We start from the raw sequence: 18,738 nt of genomic DNA, 5'->3' as shown, positions 1-18,738 counted from the left end.
ATTATGACTCAAAACTATTTTGGTGAATGCAGCAGAAAGCACCCAGGGAAACACTGACGCTATTTGTGGACCCATGACCCACAGCTGCTGATGGCAGCTCTCAGTGAGGAAGGAGAGTGCCTGGTCTCTCATGGACTCATCAAGAGGGTGCAACTTCATCAGTGCAGGAAGGCAGTAGCATGCTCCAGTCCTTGCCTTCTTCTCTGCACCCCTGCAAATGGTTATCTCAGCCATTAAATACTAAATTCTGATGGGAAGGTTACTGAGGAACCAGAAGGAGAAAGGTAAGTGAGCTGAAGTTGGAGCACAACTGTAGCTAATTTCTCACAAAGCAAAGAAAAATAAAACCGGAAACAGGTATTTTGTTCAAAAAAAAAAGAAGGGTCAAGATTTTCAGCAAATATCCAAGGAAGAGAATAACATCTCAAAGCATTGCAGCCATTTCTTTAATAGAATACGTGATGGTTCACCGGCCATTTCCCAAACCAAGCAAAGCCTTCTCACAATTTTTTCCTAAGAGAAGATTTTCAAGTAATTCCATTACAATACATTCATTTCCCCCAGACTAAAGAGAAGGCATCATTTCAGAATACAGAACTTCGTATTCATCTTCCACACCCAAAAATTACACAAAGTATTAAAGGATAGCAACTTCCCATGCTGACATTCTCTTGATTCCTCTTGACTCTTTCCATCTCAGGGGTGACACTCATGGGTGTAGCTTTGCAGAGCTGTTCTTTGTATTGAACCTAGCAAACATGTCAGAAGATATTACAACAGAGATTTCCAAGTAATGGAAATACATAAGTGTGCTAGACATCACTACAGAGCACATTGCATTTGGATGGAAAGTACCATTCCTTAATAATCAATCCCATCTTCCCACACAATACTTAGTACTCACCCTCTGGCAGTTCTTCTATTTCAAACACAGACAATTGTTATTTCAACAGGAATACTTCACTCTCATTCTTATGAATCAAAGTGCAAAGCTGAGGAATTATCATTATTATTATAATTATGACAATCAATTATTACCATTAATTGATTAAATGGGTCTTTTTGGACAAACAGAAAGCAGCACAAACACCACAGACACAAACACATTTAATACAGCAGAGAGAATTGTGCAAGAAATGAAAACGGGGCACACATTACTGATATTCTTCTGGTTTTCCTTAACTCTCCTTAGTTCAGGTGGATCAGAAATTGTTGTTGCACGCCGAATTTCCTCCTTGTATTTAATCTGCACAGTAGATATTACAAAAATATTATCAATTTGAAGAAGAGAGAGATAGGCACTAAAATACATCTATCACTTTATACTCTCACCCTTACACATACTGCACTACTAACACCTACTAACACCATTGGCCTGAAAAGCAACAGTTGTACTTAATTTCTAAAACAGTCTGCTAAGGGTCTCTGATGTATCTCGTTTGATGCAATGCAGCAGAGAGTGCTTAAAACAATTCTAGTGTACTAAAACTCTTACAATGGGAATATACATCACATGGGATTGTGGCTATTTTCACGATAATTGGGGTGCTGCATACACTATTTGGAGATCTACACCCCTTTGAAAATGACTTGGTCTTACTATTTACTTCCTATGGTGTCTACCAGTCCATTTCAGAAACCAAGCCTTTTAGGTGCTCCTAAAAGGGTGGATGGCTTCAGAGTCTCATTGAATTTCTTTAAAAACACATGGGATGCACAGTTGAGGATGTAGTTGTCTGGATTGTTGAAGTCTTTGCAGGTGCTGTCAGATATTTACTGTTTTTTTCCTAACATTTAATTTTCAAGTCTCTTCTCAAGACATGTTACTTCTGGAGAACGTCCAATTTCATAGCACAGACAAAACAACTTGTTTTCCTCTAAGCTCATACTTGGAAGCTGCTTTGACTGAAATTTATAAATAAATAAAACCAAACCAGCCCAAAGTACAGACCAGGAATGGAAAATCACAGTCCAGACAGTTTAGGACTGGCAAAAACACCATAGCAGTAGAAAAAAGGGTCTTTTAATAGAGAGTATTAGGTAAGTTTAAGAATTGGCAGTGCTACTCATCCTAAAAATGCTGCAAAATGTCTGTTACTTGAATTTTAATAAGACCCCAGCTTTGTGGTATTGACTGACATACCACAGGGGTTTCCTCACAGATTTCACACTAACAAAAACACAAATAGATTCTCCCAAAACACTTCTTCTTCCCAGTGCTGTGTCCAACCTTGCCTGCCCCACAATATAAATAAGTTTTTTAAAAGTCCTTCGTTATTTGTAGCTTCTCCTCTGAATTCAGCTACAGCCCATGGGTCTGTGGCTTGTTTTGAAAGTTCTGTGAGATCTTGGCTTCTTCCAAACCAATGACCACAATAGGTGAGACAAGCTCAACCTCCTTGGCTGTCACCACCTTGTATTTTAGGCTTTGAAAACACCATTCTTATGTTTTCCTCCTACATATGTAGTCTGGAAGAATCTGATCACTTTCAGAACATGATTCAATGGACTTTTTTGTGTGGTTGGTTGTACTGTGTTATTTTGGTGACCTGGTGTTACTTCTAGTGCAAATGTGCTTCACATTCCACATACTAGTTTTGTTTAGCCCAGGAAATAGTTTTAAGGCTGTCCCAAGTTCTTCTGGCTAAATTCAAAAATACGTGTAAAACATTTAAATCTAATGGATTCAGAATTGGTGTAATTTACCCTCCCTTTGGGACTCCTGTAAATTACACAATACAATTTCCCTCTTACTGCACAATATAATTTCCTTCTAACTGACATGTAATTTGAAACATTCTTGTACATTGCCTTTAAATTTGGCATGCTATACCTCTAATAAATATTATACAAGACTAAAGTAATTCTAAGTACACTACATGTAATAAAATATCTTTTGTAAAACATTAACTCCACACAAAGACTAGCAAGGTAAAGGCCATGCTATTTACATAGTACCACTACACCACTAATGCATTTTGTACTTCCCTTGGTAGGTTTTTCCTCAAATGTGTTTACTAGCATACTGATCAACCTTTCATTTTTCCCTCTTCACCACTATTTAGGGTTTCTAAAACAGCAAGAACAGTGTATGCTATTTTTCCATTTCACTTTGAAATGTATTGTGAAAAAACACCACAGTAAGACTTCTCCTTTCTGTGTGACTACTCTTGAAATAAATGTCTGTGGTAATTGGAAATTTAAAAGCAAAATAACAACAAAAAAACTAAACAAAGAAACAAAAAAAACCCTCACCGTCAAATCAAGAAAATCAACAGCTCCCCAACCAGCAGGTTTCAACTATTCAATATACAACTATTTCAGGATTTAGGACACATGATAGCTTGCATTGTGACTCAAAATGACAAGATGAATAGTGATGGATAGAGTAGAAAAAGAATTTTAAGGAAAATAAGAGCTTTTCAAAATTTTTTGGAAATTCTCTACTGACCTTACTTTGGTGGGAAATTAGCTTTTTGACACCATTCAATAAACAATGAAATTCTATGAGAATAAGTGTCCAGAGACCCTAATTCATATTTTAACTAATACTTAAACACAACATAGTATCATGTCTGTACATTATTTCTGAACTTTACTTAAAAAAAAAATCTAATAATTATAAAAGTCATGTCACAAACATAAAAATTGCCCCAGAGGAGTCCCCACCAAATATAAAAAGGAAATGAACAACACATTTACAAGGGTTTTGCTGCTTGGCAGTCACTTTCCAGGTTTTTTCCAAGTTTAGCAGAACACGATGTATTATTTGAAGAAAACATTCATTTTGATATTTTATTTTAATCTACCTATTAAAGTGCCAAAGACATTGGGCATCCTTAGATAAACAAAATCAGTTCAGAACTAATCTCATCAGATCCACAGATCATCTTGTGACCAGCATGTAAAGACCCAACCCTCCACCTTTTCACACAGGTGAAGCCTGGACACAGTTTTTCTCATCTTGAAGTACAAACTCTATCAAGTCCTATGCAATACATGCACTCTCTAACAGGATATGACAGATTTTCTCTTTTGTCACACGGTATTTTTCTAACCTGCAAACACAACTGCTGTTCAGTCTGTCATATGGGGAAATGCATCTCATATTTCTCATTCCTAAGAGTAAGAAGTTTTCCTATCAACAAACCTTGAACAAAACACTTTCCTCAAATGTTTAGTTAAAATATTTTCTTATTTTTCTTAATGTTTCAATTAGACTCTCTACCTTTGGACACAGAAGTACCACAGTAGAGGGGAGTTCTAGCTGTGCTAGAGTAGAGCTCTATATACAAAATCCAGTGGACAACTATTTGAATGAGATGTGTGATATGAAAATGAAGAACTTTTTAGTAAGCAAAATGGTAAAAAAAAAAATTGCTCACCTTTTACTCACATAAGAATAATTTATGATAATAGTACTTACCGAACTAATATTCTGTTGATTCTTCTTTACTCTTTCAATCTCTGGAGTATCTTTTACAGCTGTGCCAGCTCCTACTTCCTTCTTATAAAACACCTTCATTTCCCCAAAAGAAAAGATAATTATGAGACTGTTAGCAATGCAAATGCTAGTTCTCATAAAAGGGCTGGGCAATTTTCCAAGTTGCAAATTGGTCTGACTATAAATCTTGCTAAGAAAGTAAATACTTTAATTTTTCATAAATAGGACTAATTGTCAATAACTATGATAACATTGTTTTCAGCTGTAACCCAGCTAATATATTCTTATCCTTTAAACTGATATCAGTATTTTTAAGTATTTGACATATTTAAATTTGGAAAAAAATATTAGAATTTATATAATAATGTATAAAGTTTTACAAATGTAACTTTATGCTTGAGTAATTTCATTCATTTCAATGTTATTGAAGGTGCCTGTACATGCAGGATTTGATTTGGTTTCTTTAGTCTTCAGATCTTAAAATACTGTGAGAAGTGAACAGACATTACTATTGTTTCTAAGTTAACAAACTAGAAAATTGAAATATTCATGGAGAAATAACCATAACAAACCAGAGCTACAATCCAAGTCATGCAATTTTTGACTCCTAGCTTCAAGCCAGAAAGCTGAGGACTGCATCTAAAACCAAAACTCACTTCTTAAAAGATACACATGCTGTTTATATGATTTTATTTCAATTGTTTCAGTAAAGGATAAACACAAAGCACATCAGTAGAATCGATCATTTGAAGTTACTGAAAGAGACAGTAAATAACTGCTCCACAAGTTCCAAGAATGGTTACAATTTAAATAACCATGGAGCACCAGTTCATGCTGCAAAACTAAAGAAGTTTTACTGGATTTTCAGTATTTGGTGTCACTGCTGTTGCCACTCTAGTAAGTATTTCCAGTCCATTAGTGTAAAAAACAAGTCTGATCCTGGGGTTAATAAAATTAATCTTTATCATTTAGTATTTCTGCCTTTCTTATATCAAGATTTATTTAAGTTTTCCTATCAACAAACCTTGAACAATAAAAATATAATTTTTGATTAATTCCTCCAGCTTCCTTGAAGTTCTCCATAGCCTGGGGTGAATACTACTGCCAAATAGTCTAGAAAAAAGTCAATATCTGCAACTAATATTTTAAATATTCAGAAAACCTTTAACAATCTAGAATTTTGTTTTACCATGACAGAGACAGTTTATGAGTAAGAACTTGAAAATTCTTCTGAATCATATCAGTTAGAAAGATTTATATTGTGGACTGGACTACAATATACTTTTCTCCTCTACCAAGGAAGGATTGGTAAAATATGTTGGAGACAGGAATTTTTCTATGAAAGAAATGACTGTGAAGTAAATATCCTTTTATAAATCATCTGCCAAATGAGCTAGTGAGCTAAAAGCAGTAACGATCTTATCTGCAGAGCTAGTTGTTATTTTTTGTCCCTTAAGGCAGAAAAATACTTGAGACAAAATCCAAATATCATAAGATTATTAGGGGTCATTGTATTTTTTATCTGTTTGGGCTGCTTCCAGCTGTATCTTCACTCAGTAATAATTTGCCTTTATCATCTAAACTGCACAGAAGGATGAAAGATTAAAACAGAGAAAGAAGAAAAAAGGTAGTTCAGTCACTGCAGTAAACTGCTTTCCTACATTTGGAAGACCCAGCTCACAAAGAGGAACAGGACAATCTCAAAAGAAAGCAAATACAAATCACCTCAAAGACAAAACCTTTTACTTCTTATTATCTAGAACCCTAACAAAGAGGATCATTGTCAGCCTTGGCACTAAAAGCTCAGACTGGCCTCCAGGGCTGCAAGGGGTTCAGATGCATCAGAGCCTTGTCAAGGCTGAACCAAGTGGTGATACCTATCTGAAATTAATCAAGCCTGGTACCTAAATGTTAGTGAGTCCACACTGCCAGAGCCACTGACCTACTTGGGGACTTCATCAAAAGCTATCAAAGGCTGGAGCAGGGAGGAAAGCAGATCACAGGGGCTGGCTTGGATGCCTCTGTTCCAGGGAGTTTTAGCCTGATAGAACACCAGTGACATGAGAAATGGGGATAACCACATCACCCTATGCTGCAGGGCACCGTTCCAGGAGCCAACAGGTGACAGCAAGAAAAAATGGGCCAGTGGGCCTGTCAAGAGCTTCTTCTAGAAAGATGCAGCTTTCAGCTGTCCTCATTCAAAGGAAGAAAAATGGCAGGTGATGGCTGGAGATGATCACAGCCTGGGGCAGGCTCAGAGAGGAATCTCCTCTGGTCTCCCCACAGGTTCTTACTCCCCTGCAGAAGCCTCAGCTGTCCATGGGAGCTGCAGGAAAACACCTCCGGGAGAAACTGAGTTTACTCAGTTACTTCTGAGAGCTGGGGAAGCTGAGGATATCTCTAAGTTAACATGTGTCAGATAATACTAAAAATATTTAAGTATCTTAAAGTTCTTTCTCTCAAATCATTGGCTTTATTAGTACTACATAGTCTGCCATAAAAACCAGCCACTGATTGGCCTTTTGTTCTGGAGGCCAGATCTACTCCTCTGTTATATTACAAGCAAAGGCAGAATTACAAACAGCAGCATTAATGGGCCCAAAAGGGAAGTGAAACTTAATACATCCCAAAATGGGCAATTTCAGAAATCTAAGCTCATAATTTATATTTAGGGATAAACTGAAACTTAAATCTAGCATAAAATTTAAAAAATATACCCAGTGTAAAATAAAATCATTATATTTTTCTTTTTTTTGAAATTTGATCTGTTCTAATTTTATACCCCAACCTTGATGCTCAGTACATGTGATAGGAAACAGATGAAAAATCTTATATGTGTAGTAAGAAGCCTAAGATATTTTTTTCCCCTTTTAAATAAAGTACTTCCTGGGGCTTGATGGAAAACGAAAAAAAGATTTTTATTTAAAAATAACTGTGGCTTGGCAAGGTGGCATAAGAGGTTTAGAAATTCAAAATAACAGTGTTGCACCTAGAAAAGCTGGATATTATTTTTACTGAAAGAAATGAGTGATACAGTTTTGCCAGGAAAATTATGGAAATGGTTCAAAGGACACCTACTCATAAGTTCCCTATTTTGCTCTGTGGCACAAGAGAGCCTATTGAAACTAAAAAATATCTGAAAAGTTACAAGCAAAGCAAGAAGCACTATTACTCACTGAACTGATGTTTTTCTGAGTACTTCGTATCCTCTCCATCTCAGGAGTGTCTGGGACAGCAGAATAGTTGCAGAGCATCTTCTCTGCTTCATCTTTGTACATTTTCTGGAAAAATAATTTTTACATGTCTATGTTTTTTGGGCTGAAGATAAACAAACTGCACAAAAGATGCTCCTATTGCTGATAAGCCTCCTCATCCCTGTCCAGTATTTACTTAAACCTGTCTTCTCCATTATACTCTGTACCACTGTCTGCCACCACACTAAAGCATATATAATATACCTATATATAATATATCCTCATACATAACATACCTTCATACATAATGTATCCTCATACATATCTTCCCCTCACTGTCAGGATATAGGTAATGTAACATTAGGTAATTTGGTAATGTGAAAAGAACTACAGGCAGATGTAAATAATTAAATTCAATTTACATGCTGTAACAGGCCAAAATACAAATAAGAATCAGGCAGTTAAGACATTTCACTACACGTAAATTAATTTAGTATGGCAATGAAAACCTCTACAGAGCAAGAGAAGAAGTATTTTGAGCAGAGTTTTTCTAGCAGTCATTGTTGCACAGAATTAAAACATTCCGCTTTTGACTATGTCAACCTGGCTTGCTACTTCTGAAGCTTTTTTGACCCACCGTATTTCTGGAATATATGGACCAACTTACATCCCTTTCCCTATCATTTCAGTCCCCAGATCCCTTTTATTCTTTCTGAATAAAAAATTATCCTATCCTTTCTGAAGAAAAAATAAAGGGGAAAAAACCACATAACTAATACTACAACTGTCTGTACATGCTGTCTTCAAAGCTATTCTCATAGTACTGGTCACACTATAAAAATTAATTCTTCAATTTATTCAATTTAATATTTTTATTTTGCACTGCTTGCTTTTTTAGTTTAAGAATGTTCAAGAGGATTTAATGTTTTTAACATCTCATTGTGTTTTACTTTCAAAGTAATTTTAAAGCAATTAATTCTGTACTCACCTGGCTGACAATTTCAGAAGCTTTTTTGGCTCGTTGTATATCAAGGGTATCAGTACCCACTTCCATTCCCTTTCCTTTAATTTCATTCTCCAAATCTTTCTTGTATTCTTTCTGAAAAGAACAGCATTGGAAATATTCACAGCTGACAGCCAAATTCTTAAATTTTTTCCCAATTTAATCTGTGCAATTTCACCGACCAGCATTCATAAACCACCAAATAACTGATGATTCAACAGTACTAGTTTTGTAGAACCTATCCATGCAATGCCTACACTGTAGTTGCTGATGGGTTAAAAAACTCTTTAAACAGGCTGCTCACTTCAAATATAATGTAGCCTGCCACATCTACCTGTCTCTGCAGTTTTGGCAGCCACAGTCAGACTCATGTGAGAATTTCTCCATCTGCTGGGCCTTGCAAGACTGAGGTCATAATGCTTTAGCATCCCTCTAACTCTGTTTATCAGTTGGCCCTACCTAAATAAGCAGCTATTTAGACCTAAGAGCAGCAGGGCCCACAGTGACCAAGCACACCCCAGGCCAGGCACGGCTCATGAGGAGCAAGCCCAACCTGCAAAAGGTGATAGGAAAGTCTAAGTTCTGGGAAGTCTTAACTTCCCCCCTTACACTGATTATGCAACTATTCAACTCTTTGCAGCTCAATGGATTAGCTAGTTAGAGAAATCTGTGTTTTCAGGACTGCCTAGATTGGCCACCATCTGGAATTCTCACCCACAATGATTTGCTGCATTCTGTCAAATGGAAAGCTCACCCCAGGAGTGGTACTGACCATACTTGCAATTTCAGAAGCTTTCTTGGCTCGTCTTATCTCAGGTGTATCTGGACCAACATCCATGCCTTTCCCTTTAATTTCAGTTTCCAAGTCTTTCTTGTACTGCCTCTGTGAAGACAGAATTTATATATGATAGTCACAAAATTCAGAGAGTTACAAGTAGATTTTTTTCCACAAGATACTCAAATTTAGGATTTACAGTCAATCAAAACTTGCAAGAGTCACAGTTCTCAAGACTCTTGGTGAGCTGTTGTCAGAAAAAACACATAAAAAACTACAGGAGGAAAACTTTTAGAAGATTTTCAATGAATGTACAAATTTCTATCAATGAATTTTTAATGTGGCAGAGGGTGGGGGGAAATCAGCCCATGCATCTTGCTACAGTTTTCTTCTAAAGTAAAGGGGAAGCTCTGCAGAACATGGTGCCAGTCTAATTGAAACACATTTTACTTTTAAGAAAATATTTTATTTATGACAAGACTACATGTTAGAAATTTAATACCATACAGAACTGCTTCCAGTGAACTTCCAGATCAGGAAGTTGTAATTTATTCATTTAATAGGTCCTTCCTGAACCATAGCCATTAGGCAAGTGGCAGTCCTCATCCATGATTGCTGCTTTTTCCTCACGACATAAATTATAAATAACCAATAAACTGAAAACAAAATTAATACTTCAGCTTAGCCAAGCAAGGATATGCTCCTTGTTCATCAGCAAATTATATTAAAAAGTAATATGGAAATATTGTATACAACAGTTGTAGACATTTTTTATAAAAAAATATTCTCAGCCAGTACTATTTCTATTTTCAGTATTGTAGTAATAGTAATTCTTTTTTCTGTTCTAGATCATTTCTACCTGTGGAAAATTCTTCTTTTTCAAAGTAAATACATATAATATATACAATTTTTAAATGCCTCTTACTTTTCTGTTTGTTAATTACTTTTAGCTTGTACATGAGTTAGAAAAAAAGAAATATGTGTTTGTTCTCAATACAACGGTTTGATCACTTACAAGAACATGAGCAAAAAGACTTTCAGTCTTCTATCTCTGTTCCACTGATGTAGAAATAAATGTGATAAAACAGCCCTCTACTTCACAAACCATGTTTTTTTGCAAGAATTGTAAATTAACCTGTAAGAATACATCATCCCTCAATTCCTCTCTGCTAAAGGTAGGATGGCAGATGTTTCCTCTAAGCTTTTTATTGTGTAAAACACCAAGGAAAAAATAACCTGAGGAGTTACAGCTATATATTCCTGCATTTCTTTACAGTGGTCGAATTTGCCCTATCCATGGCATTCCCTCTGGTTTTTATGGACAAATGTGTGTGTACATGTGTATATATATATATATATAATATGTATATAAATATAAAAATATCTTTTCTGTGTACATGTGTGTGTGAATAAACATATATATATATATATAATTCTGAAATTATTCTCCCCAGGCATAACATGAAGCATGAGCTTTGCCTTCCCTCTTCTCTCCCTACAACCTCTCCTTGGATGTCTGGATGACCACCCGAACTCATGCACTGGGAAAGCCTCAGTAGAACCCAGCTCTAAATGCTGGATCTACTGACCCCACTAATAATTTCCAATGCCCTTTTACTTGCCTGAAAATCTGAATTATCTGTCCTGTGTAGTTTTTCATCCAGAGCTTTACTATATTTTTCAAGCAAAACAGAAATAGTCTTAGTTTCAATACTTACATATTTCATTGTAGATTATGTTAAGAAAAAAAAAGGAATCTTTTGAGTTTTACACAAAGTGAATCTTCTGTGATATTAATAACCTTGACTAGGATAACATACCTCATTTAGTATCTGAGCTGCATTTTTCACTCTAATCAAATCTGGTGTATCTTCAAACACTGTCATTCCTTTCCCTTTCATCCCTTCTTCCAAATCTTTTCGATACTCTTTCTAAGGATTAAAAAGAGAGAGAGAGAGAGAGAGAGAGAGAGAGATTTCACCACTTCTTATTTTGTGTGAGATCTTGAAAAGAAATGCCACTTATTAAACATCTGAAGAGTCTCTTTGAAATTTCTATGAAATATGAATTAGCTGAAGTAAAGATTTCAGACTTAAAATAGAATTGGAAATTGTGAAATGAAAAGGAACAATGCTAAAAAAGTAAAAAGATTTCAATGTTGTCATCTATTTTTTGTGCTCTTGAAAACCAGCTGTGTCTTATATAGCACTAGCACACTGTTTAGGGGCCTTGTCTGTCTCTGGACAGATATTTTCACTGCAGTAGCATTTTCTTTCTGCAGACCAGCAGTGCTACGGTTTTTACCTCAGTTCCATTAATGGCATCCCAATCAGGATGGATTCCCTAAACACCATACTAGGACCTGTTAAAACAACCACTTGATAAATTTAAATGTAGAAGCAATATTCCTACCATATCACTTCTGTGCCTCCTAGACCCTGCACTGGTATGACCTATCAACATTCAGCAACTGCAGCCTCCAGAGTACTCAAATATTCAGTATGAAATTCAAAGCACACTAGAACCTGCCCACAGACATTTGGTTCTTTTTGCTCTTTCCAGCTCCTAGAGAGCTGATGTAAGCCTATTGAAGTTCAAGATCTTTACGTTTTGTAAGGATTTTTAATTATTCTTCACATCTCCAGATAAGGGTTAGGCTTTCTTGAAGAACATTGCACAAAATATTTATCAGAATGATTTACATAGACATGAATTAATACTCCTAATTACATATTAAGTTTCATAAGCAGCAGTGAGCACCTTGATCTCCCTATAAGCTCTTTATTTAAATAAAAAGAAACCAGATATTTTTAAAGATGCTTCTCTTGATCATCAGAACCATGTCCCGCAACAAGCAGGAAAAAATTTCTTCTAATTTAGAACTATTAAACTCTGAACTATTTAATTCAGTTATCTCTTCTGAAGTTGTAAATGTGGTCTCAGAGAAGAAAGTTTGTATTGTTATAAAATGTGAAATATTTTGCAGAATTCTCTACAGTGGGAAGTCAACAGAATAAGCTGGAACACAGCTGACATTTGGGTAAAAAAAAAAGTGATGGAACAATTAATTCATTTTTAACTCCAGGTTTTTCTTGTTTCATGCAGTACCTATTCAAACTTGATTATGAATCGTTATGGAAAAACACTGACCAACATCCTTGACTATGAAGAAATACATAATTTTTCTGAATCGTGAAAGATTATAATTAATTTTACCTAGGTAATCTTTGGGTTTGGAATACGTTCCTTGGATGTGGATATAAAATCCTCAGAAATTCATGCAGTTATGCATTAATGGAAATACCATTTTCATTTTCTCATTTCCTTCCCCTTTGACTTACAGGCATGGTTTACTCCCTGAATAAGAAGGCATAAAACTTGAGGAGGCCAGAATTAGAGAACATCTTAATGTATTTAGCACCAAGGAGAGGAGCTACATCAAAATGTCAGAGATGAACATATAGAGCACAAGATACAACTGTGCGTACAGTACCCACTTCTTTGGGCATTTGGTGAGCAGCAAGATGAACTGAATGAGATGACAGCATGATTTGCATTTTTCCCTAGTGAGAAGGCATGTATGAGATGTACCACAGAATGACATTGCACAAAACAGACCTACCTTGAGACTTGCCTACCTGACAGTCAGACTTATCAGAATAAATTATTTATTAGAGGATGAATTTTAAAGGAATATCTTAAAAGAATTTTTTTCTTTAACCATATGAAACCTAGCATGGACTGGAATAAGTTGTATAAAGAACAAGGAAAGGAACAAAGTTCAAGGGTTTTTAATTCTAATGTGCCTTATTTGTTTTGGCAAAAAAAATCTATTCTTAATATCATAAATACAAAGTATTGTTGGCTTCCAGATTCAAAGGCAGAACATCTACTAGCACTGCTCTTCCAGCATTTCTAGCTCTTCTAAATTTGGTCAAACAATACTCTAAACCTAACATGAAATCAGTTTTAAATAATAATATAAAAATACTAAAAGTAGAAGGATTCTCAGTGATGGAAAAAAAATATTTCACTTTTAGTGACATATACAACTGAAGAACATTTCACAAATCTGAAGGAAACAGTAGGCATACAGAAAACACGTACCTTCTAATAATGGACTAAAACAGTTATGCAATATCACAGCTCTATTATGGAATTTTGGTCTTCTTCATTTTTTATCCTTAGCATGTATGATAGACAATTATTTTAATAAAGTTAGTTATAATTGACTCTATGCAGTTCAAGGCATTTGTATAACCACAACTGTCTACCATTAATGTGAAATAATTACTCAAAGGGAAAAACTGCCATCTGGACACCAATGGAAATCCTTCCTTCCACCCCTTTATCTATCTGAAAAGAGAAGGGATAGTATGGTTCAGGTGTGCTGAGCTTTATAATTTCCTTACTACAGGACTATTCAGAATACAAAATGATGTGAAGGAATTTTTACTTGGGAAGTGACTTGTATGTAGCTGCCAAGAAAATTTCAAATTATTCAGCACTCAGCAGCTTGTATTGATGCTTCTTATTGCTCATTTACAACTTAACAACTGAAAAAAAAAATCCTTTACCTCTTTCAAAAGATTAGTGACTTGTTTTATATGCAGGAACTCTGGGGTCTTGTCTAAATCCAGTGAAGGTCTTCCCTTGATCCCTTCTTCAAAGTCTCTGCGGTACGTTTTCTATCGTAGCAAAACCAACAATTAGTGGTACATACATATACAATTCCAAGCACATTTCAGGAGAGATATTGTAAACAGACCCAGAAATGAGCCCTGCCATAAATTATATTTCACACTAATAAGCAACTCATTATGCATTTCATTATCTCATTTATTTATACAAACAGATACAATCTAGACAAAAATATGTGTACAGTATGTCCAAAGAGAATGTTGAACCTGATCTATGAAAAAAAACATTTTCTTGGTAGGGAAAAGAGAAGACAAATGGCACACGAGGTAATGGTTTAAAACTCATTAAAGTTTCTACCAAGAGGCTGAGATCATCTGTTTTCCATGACACAGCAAAACTAATGGAATCAAACTGCAGCATGGGGACACGGGTGCATCCATCTCACTCAGGATGGATGGTAATGCACTGGACTAGATTGTCTGGGAAGTCACAAAATCTCCATCATTTGAAGTTTTTTTTTTAAAAGTTAGAAAAACATGGCCTGATATAAGACAGCCAGTGCTGTTCTGGAGCCTGGGAACAGTCCCTCTTCCTTGATGAGTTTCCCAGGCTGGAAAGGCAGGAGGATGTTTCAGCTAAATCATGGGGTTGGACTGGATTTTGTGGCTTCACTTGCTCCCACATGAGAACCATCCCTCCCTAAAGATGGAATTCAAGTGAAAATTTTAAAATTTTAATAACTTTTAAAATCTATTCTTAATACTCAAATATTCTTAATAGATCTAGATGATCTATTGAGCTTCTTCTCAATTAAATGATGTGTATGTATTGTTAGTACCAATGGCCTTTTGAGAAAAAAGCAAATTCACAAGAACTGAACTACAGAACAGCAGAGAACTCCCTGTATAACTCTACCATACCCACAATTTACTCTCTGCTTCGTACATTTTCCTAACCTGAGTACAAGATATCTGTTAATTTGTCTGTTGATCAAAATTTCACTTGTTCAAAAAGTACATTTTTACTTACCTCACTTTGCATCTTTTGAGCCTCCTTTGAAACTTGATACATTGGTGTATCCACAAACTCCAGCATTGATCTGCCTTTAGATTTTTCATAATTTTCTTTGTACTTGACCTAGTAAAATTAAAATAAAGTCTGTTAGCAGCTGAGAGAATATGAGACCTGATTGCTTCCCTTGGCAAGAAACAAATTCTGTCTAAGTCATCCTCCTTAGACGTTTTGATTTGGAAGACTTTTCCCAAACCTAACCTGTTGGTCAGTTAGATAAGGTAATATGTTTTGGAGTCATTTATTCCTTTTCTACACAATTCAGACCTAGAAATTGTGAACTTTGAAGACAACAGGAATAAGGAGCATCAAGTACAATCCTTAAACCAATTGCATGGGTTTGACCAAATGACCTATGTCTGAACACTTGGCAACTTTTTAATGGGATCCCCTGCTGTTTCCATAAAACAACACATTTACTGTAACAGCAACAAAATCTGTTTCACAGCCAGGCCCCACAGGTCTTAGTTCCAGGCTCAGAAGTACCACTTTCAAATGCACTTTTGTTTATACCTGTGGGAAGGAGAAGGGAAGGAAAACTACTGCTTTGGTAGGGCCCTGTCCTGCAGCAACACTCCCCTCACATCTACCAGGGACTATGACCTTAGAGCTGGCAGCAAAATCCCAGTGAAGGACACAGGGTTAAGACACCAACTTATTCCTTTATGCTAACTCACAAAGGAAATACACTTTGTTTGGAAACCTGGAGAACCCTTCTGAACTCATTCATTCACACTCTTTTGATTAAGACTGGCAAACACATTACTTATCTCCATCAGTCAGTGTGGGGCATGATGGAATAGTCTACACAAGCCTTAAAGGAAAGCAAACAGGTACAAATCAAAATATTACTTTTTTAGTGAGTAATGTAATTTTAATTTCTATATCTCTTCAAAAATAGCAATGTCTGAATTTCTCTTTCTCTGTCAGGCTTCTGCATTAAGACTGGGTCCTGCAAAAACACTCTCCTCTCTCCTCATGGGGTGCTTCTGATTGAATATGCACTGTACAACACTGAAATCTATTATGTGGCTTTGTGCATGATTCAACCACTGTTAAAACGCTGCATTTCTTTCTTTGCAAGATGTGTTCATTTGTGGTTGTGTACACCTGACTTTGAAGTACTGCATTTTTTTTGAAATGGATTTGTTCTGCAGTGTCTGGGCTGAAATTATAGAAACAATTGCTTTGCTTAAATGATTTCTTCTATTCATTCTGAAACAAAAAAATTCAAAAAATGTTTTCATAGGCAAAATCCAGAAGGTTTTGAAATTTAAATACTATTTAAAATAACTGTGAAAGAAAAAACATAGAAGAAAGAAACTATACCTACAAACTGGGGAGTTTTATCAAATGTGAATTTAAAATATTGTGATGAAATTTTAAAAAAAAAGATATGATAAAAAATAGCTTTTGTACATTCCTAGAGAAAATATTTTTCCTGCTAATCTAAAAGTCAGATGTTTTTATGTTCCATAGAAAATAAACATTGTTATTTATATTTGAAGTGCAAAGGAACACATATGATGGTCTGGGTTTGCCTCCTAGTGGAAAGAACTATAAATGTCACACAACAAAATCACCTTAGTAGTGGGAACAAATTAAAATTACCTCCATCTACAGACACTGATCTCATACTTTTACTCCATTCCTCAGCTAATGGGAGAAAATTTTTAAGAAATTCTATAAAATCAACTTAGCTAAGCTCACAATGTTTTCCTACATTAAGCTAAACTACAAGCACCAGATTCAGTCTCTGAAGTTCTATTTATTCACCCTGTTCATTAAAATGAAATACATCTAAGTTCCCCCCTTTTTAGCCTGTATTTCATAAGTATCTCAAAGTCTCCACAATAGGAACAGATTTAAAATGTGAAAAACATTAAACTAGCTGTTCTACATATATCAAAGTGTCAAATTTTGTGTCTCCATAGTTCATACCAGAATTACATATATATCTGTCATGGTTTAACCACAGCCAGCCACACAACTGCTCACACACTTTTACTCCCATGGGATGGGGTAGAGAATCAGAAGGGTAAAAGTGTGAAAATTTGTGGTTTGAGATAAGAACAGTTAAATAATTTAAATAAAATAAGCTATAATAATAATAATAAACAGTAATAAAAGGGAAAAAAAAGAGGAAGAAAAAAAACTCAAGGAAAAAAAAACAAAATATGTAAATGAAAAAAAGTTCACTCACCACCAACCTATCAATGCTCGGCCTGCCCCTGAGAAGGAACCCCTAGCCAGCTTTCCCCCAGTTTATATACTGAGAACAACACTGTATGGTGTGGAATATCCCTTTGGCCAGTTTGGGTCAGCTCTCCTGGCTGACCCTGTCTCCTCTCCCAGCTTCTCATGCACCACCAGCCACCTCAATGCCAGGGCTGCATAAGAAGCTGAAAAGTTCTTGACTTAGTGCAAGCACTGCTCAGCAACAGCTGAACCACCAGTGTGTTATCAACATTGATGCCATCCTAAATCCAAAACACAGCACTGCACCAGCTACTAGGAAGAAAATTAACTCCATCCCAAGTGAAACCAGGAAATACTGTATGAAGGGAGAATTCTACCTTGTAATTTTCTTCCTCAACACAATAATAAAACCAGGATGAGTTTGACCTGTTCAAATCAGTTTATTTATGTCCAAAGATGCCCATCAAGCTTTCCTCTTAACTGTTGGCATTTATTCCCATGGAAGTTGACTTGTGTAACACCCTTGCCTCGAAATTACAGTGTAAGTGCTTCATAAAGTGTACAAACTTCTACACTTCAGGTCAATAAGCAAAACCATTCATTCAATCGACAATATTAGTTTATGAGTTTAATTAACCATATAGGTTTTAATGGAGAAAGGTATACTGCAGGGAAACAGAAAAATCAGGCAATTAGCAACCAGCTCTGTGTTTCAGAAGGGGAAAGAAAAAAAAAAAGAAAAAAAACCAGTCTTTGGAAATCATTTAACACAGAGAAGTCAGTTAGACTGTTTTTTACAATGGTGGCAGATTACAAAACAGATTTGGTACGAGCTGTGGAGAGCCGAGGAGAACACAAGGAATGTACTAGAGAAAGGCAGAAGAATAAACTGTGTTTAAATAAAAGTAATGACATGGGGAGGTCAAATCCGAGAAGGACTGTAAAAATGGAGAGCTCAGGGATTGGCAAAGCATTTGGTACAACTCTTCTTGTACCAAATAAAAATACCCACCAGGATATGGACAATGCAAAAATCATAGGTTTAGTATTTACAGAGCTGCCAGACAAGCACATGGACATTATGAATCAACCCCTCCAGGACAAAAGAAAGAAATACATTCTGCAAGACATGATCTGCCTTAAGGGAAAGTCCAGAAATTTAGAGCTAAGATGATAAACTGATGAAGTCCATTCTTAGGGACGAACTAAGATGGACTCATTTAATCAACAAAAGGACTGCCAATCTTACCATACGCTAGAAGGAAACTAGATTTGGGCCAAAAAGTGCATGAAGAATTCAGGAAGAAAAGACTCCAACTCATTTATTACTCATACAAAAGGGGATAGTCAGTGCTACCTTCACAGAGAAAGACAGACAAAAAAAAGCTTCAATTCTCAAAAAAAAACCAAC

The 18,738-nt window shown here is 35.8% G+C and overlaps 2 protein-coding genes across 7 annotated transcripts in view; both read right to left on the bottom strand.

Annotated features, from left to right (window-relative positions):
• The window catches only part of LOC136558113 (LIM zinc-binding domain-containing Nebulette), a 244,577-nt gene that overhangs the window by 38,301 nt on the left and 187,538 nt on the right, over positions 1–18,738 (bottom strand). The window lies entirely within an intron of this gene.
• The window catches only part of LOC136558088 (nebulette-like), a 96,767-nt gene continuing 78,461 nt past the window's right edge, over positions 433–18,738 (bottom strand). For all 5 annotated transcript variants that reach the window (XM_066552390.1, XM_066552381.1, XM_066552408.1 and 2 more), the window contains 9 exons: positions 15,087–15,194; positions 13,994–14,104; positions 11,237–11,347; positions 9,414–9,524; positions 8,627–8,737; positions 7,621–7,725; positions 4,427–4,519; positions 1,154–1,246; positions 433–749 (listed from right to left, as the gene is read on the bottom strand). In XM_066552390.1, coding sequence (XP_066408487.1) covers positions 606–749; positions 1,154–1,246; positions 4,427–4,519; positions 7,621–7,725; positions 8,627–8,737; positions 9,414–9,524; positions 11,237–11,347; positions 13,994–14,104; positions 15,087–15,194 — 987 coding nt within the window. In that variant the 3' untranslated portion in view covers positions 433–605. The remainder of the gene's footprint in view (positions 750–1,153; positions 1,247–4,426; positions 4,520–7,620; positions 7,726–8,626; positions 8,738–9,413; positions 9,525–11,236; positions 11,348–13,993; positions 14,105–15,086; positions 15,195–18,738) is intronic.

Source organism: Molothrus aeneus, chromosome 1 (assembly GCF_037042795.1).
Source record: "Molothrus aeneus isolate 106 chromosome 1, BPBGC_Maene_1.0, whole genome shotgun sequence".
Lineage (NCBI taxonomy): Eukaryota > Metazoa > Chordata > Aves > Passeriformes > Icteridae > Molothrus > Molothrus aeneus.
Note: the sequence above shows the minus strand (reverse complement) of the source record. Positions and strands in the feature narration are given on the sequence as shown.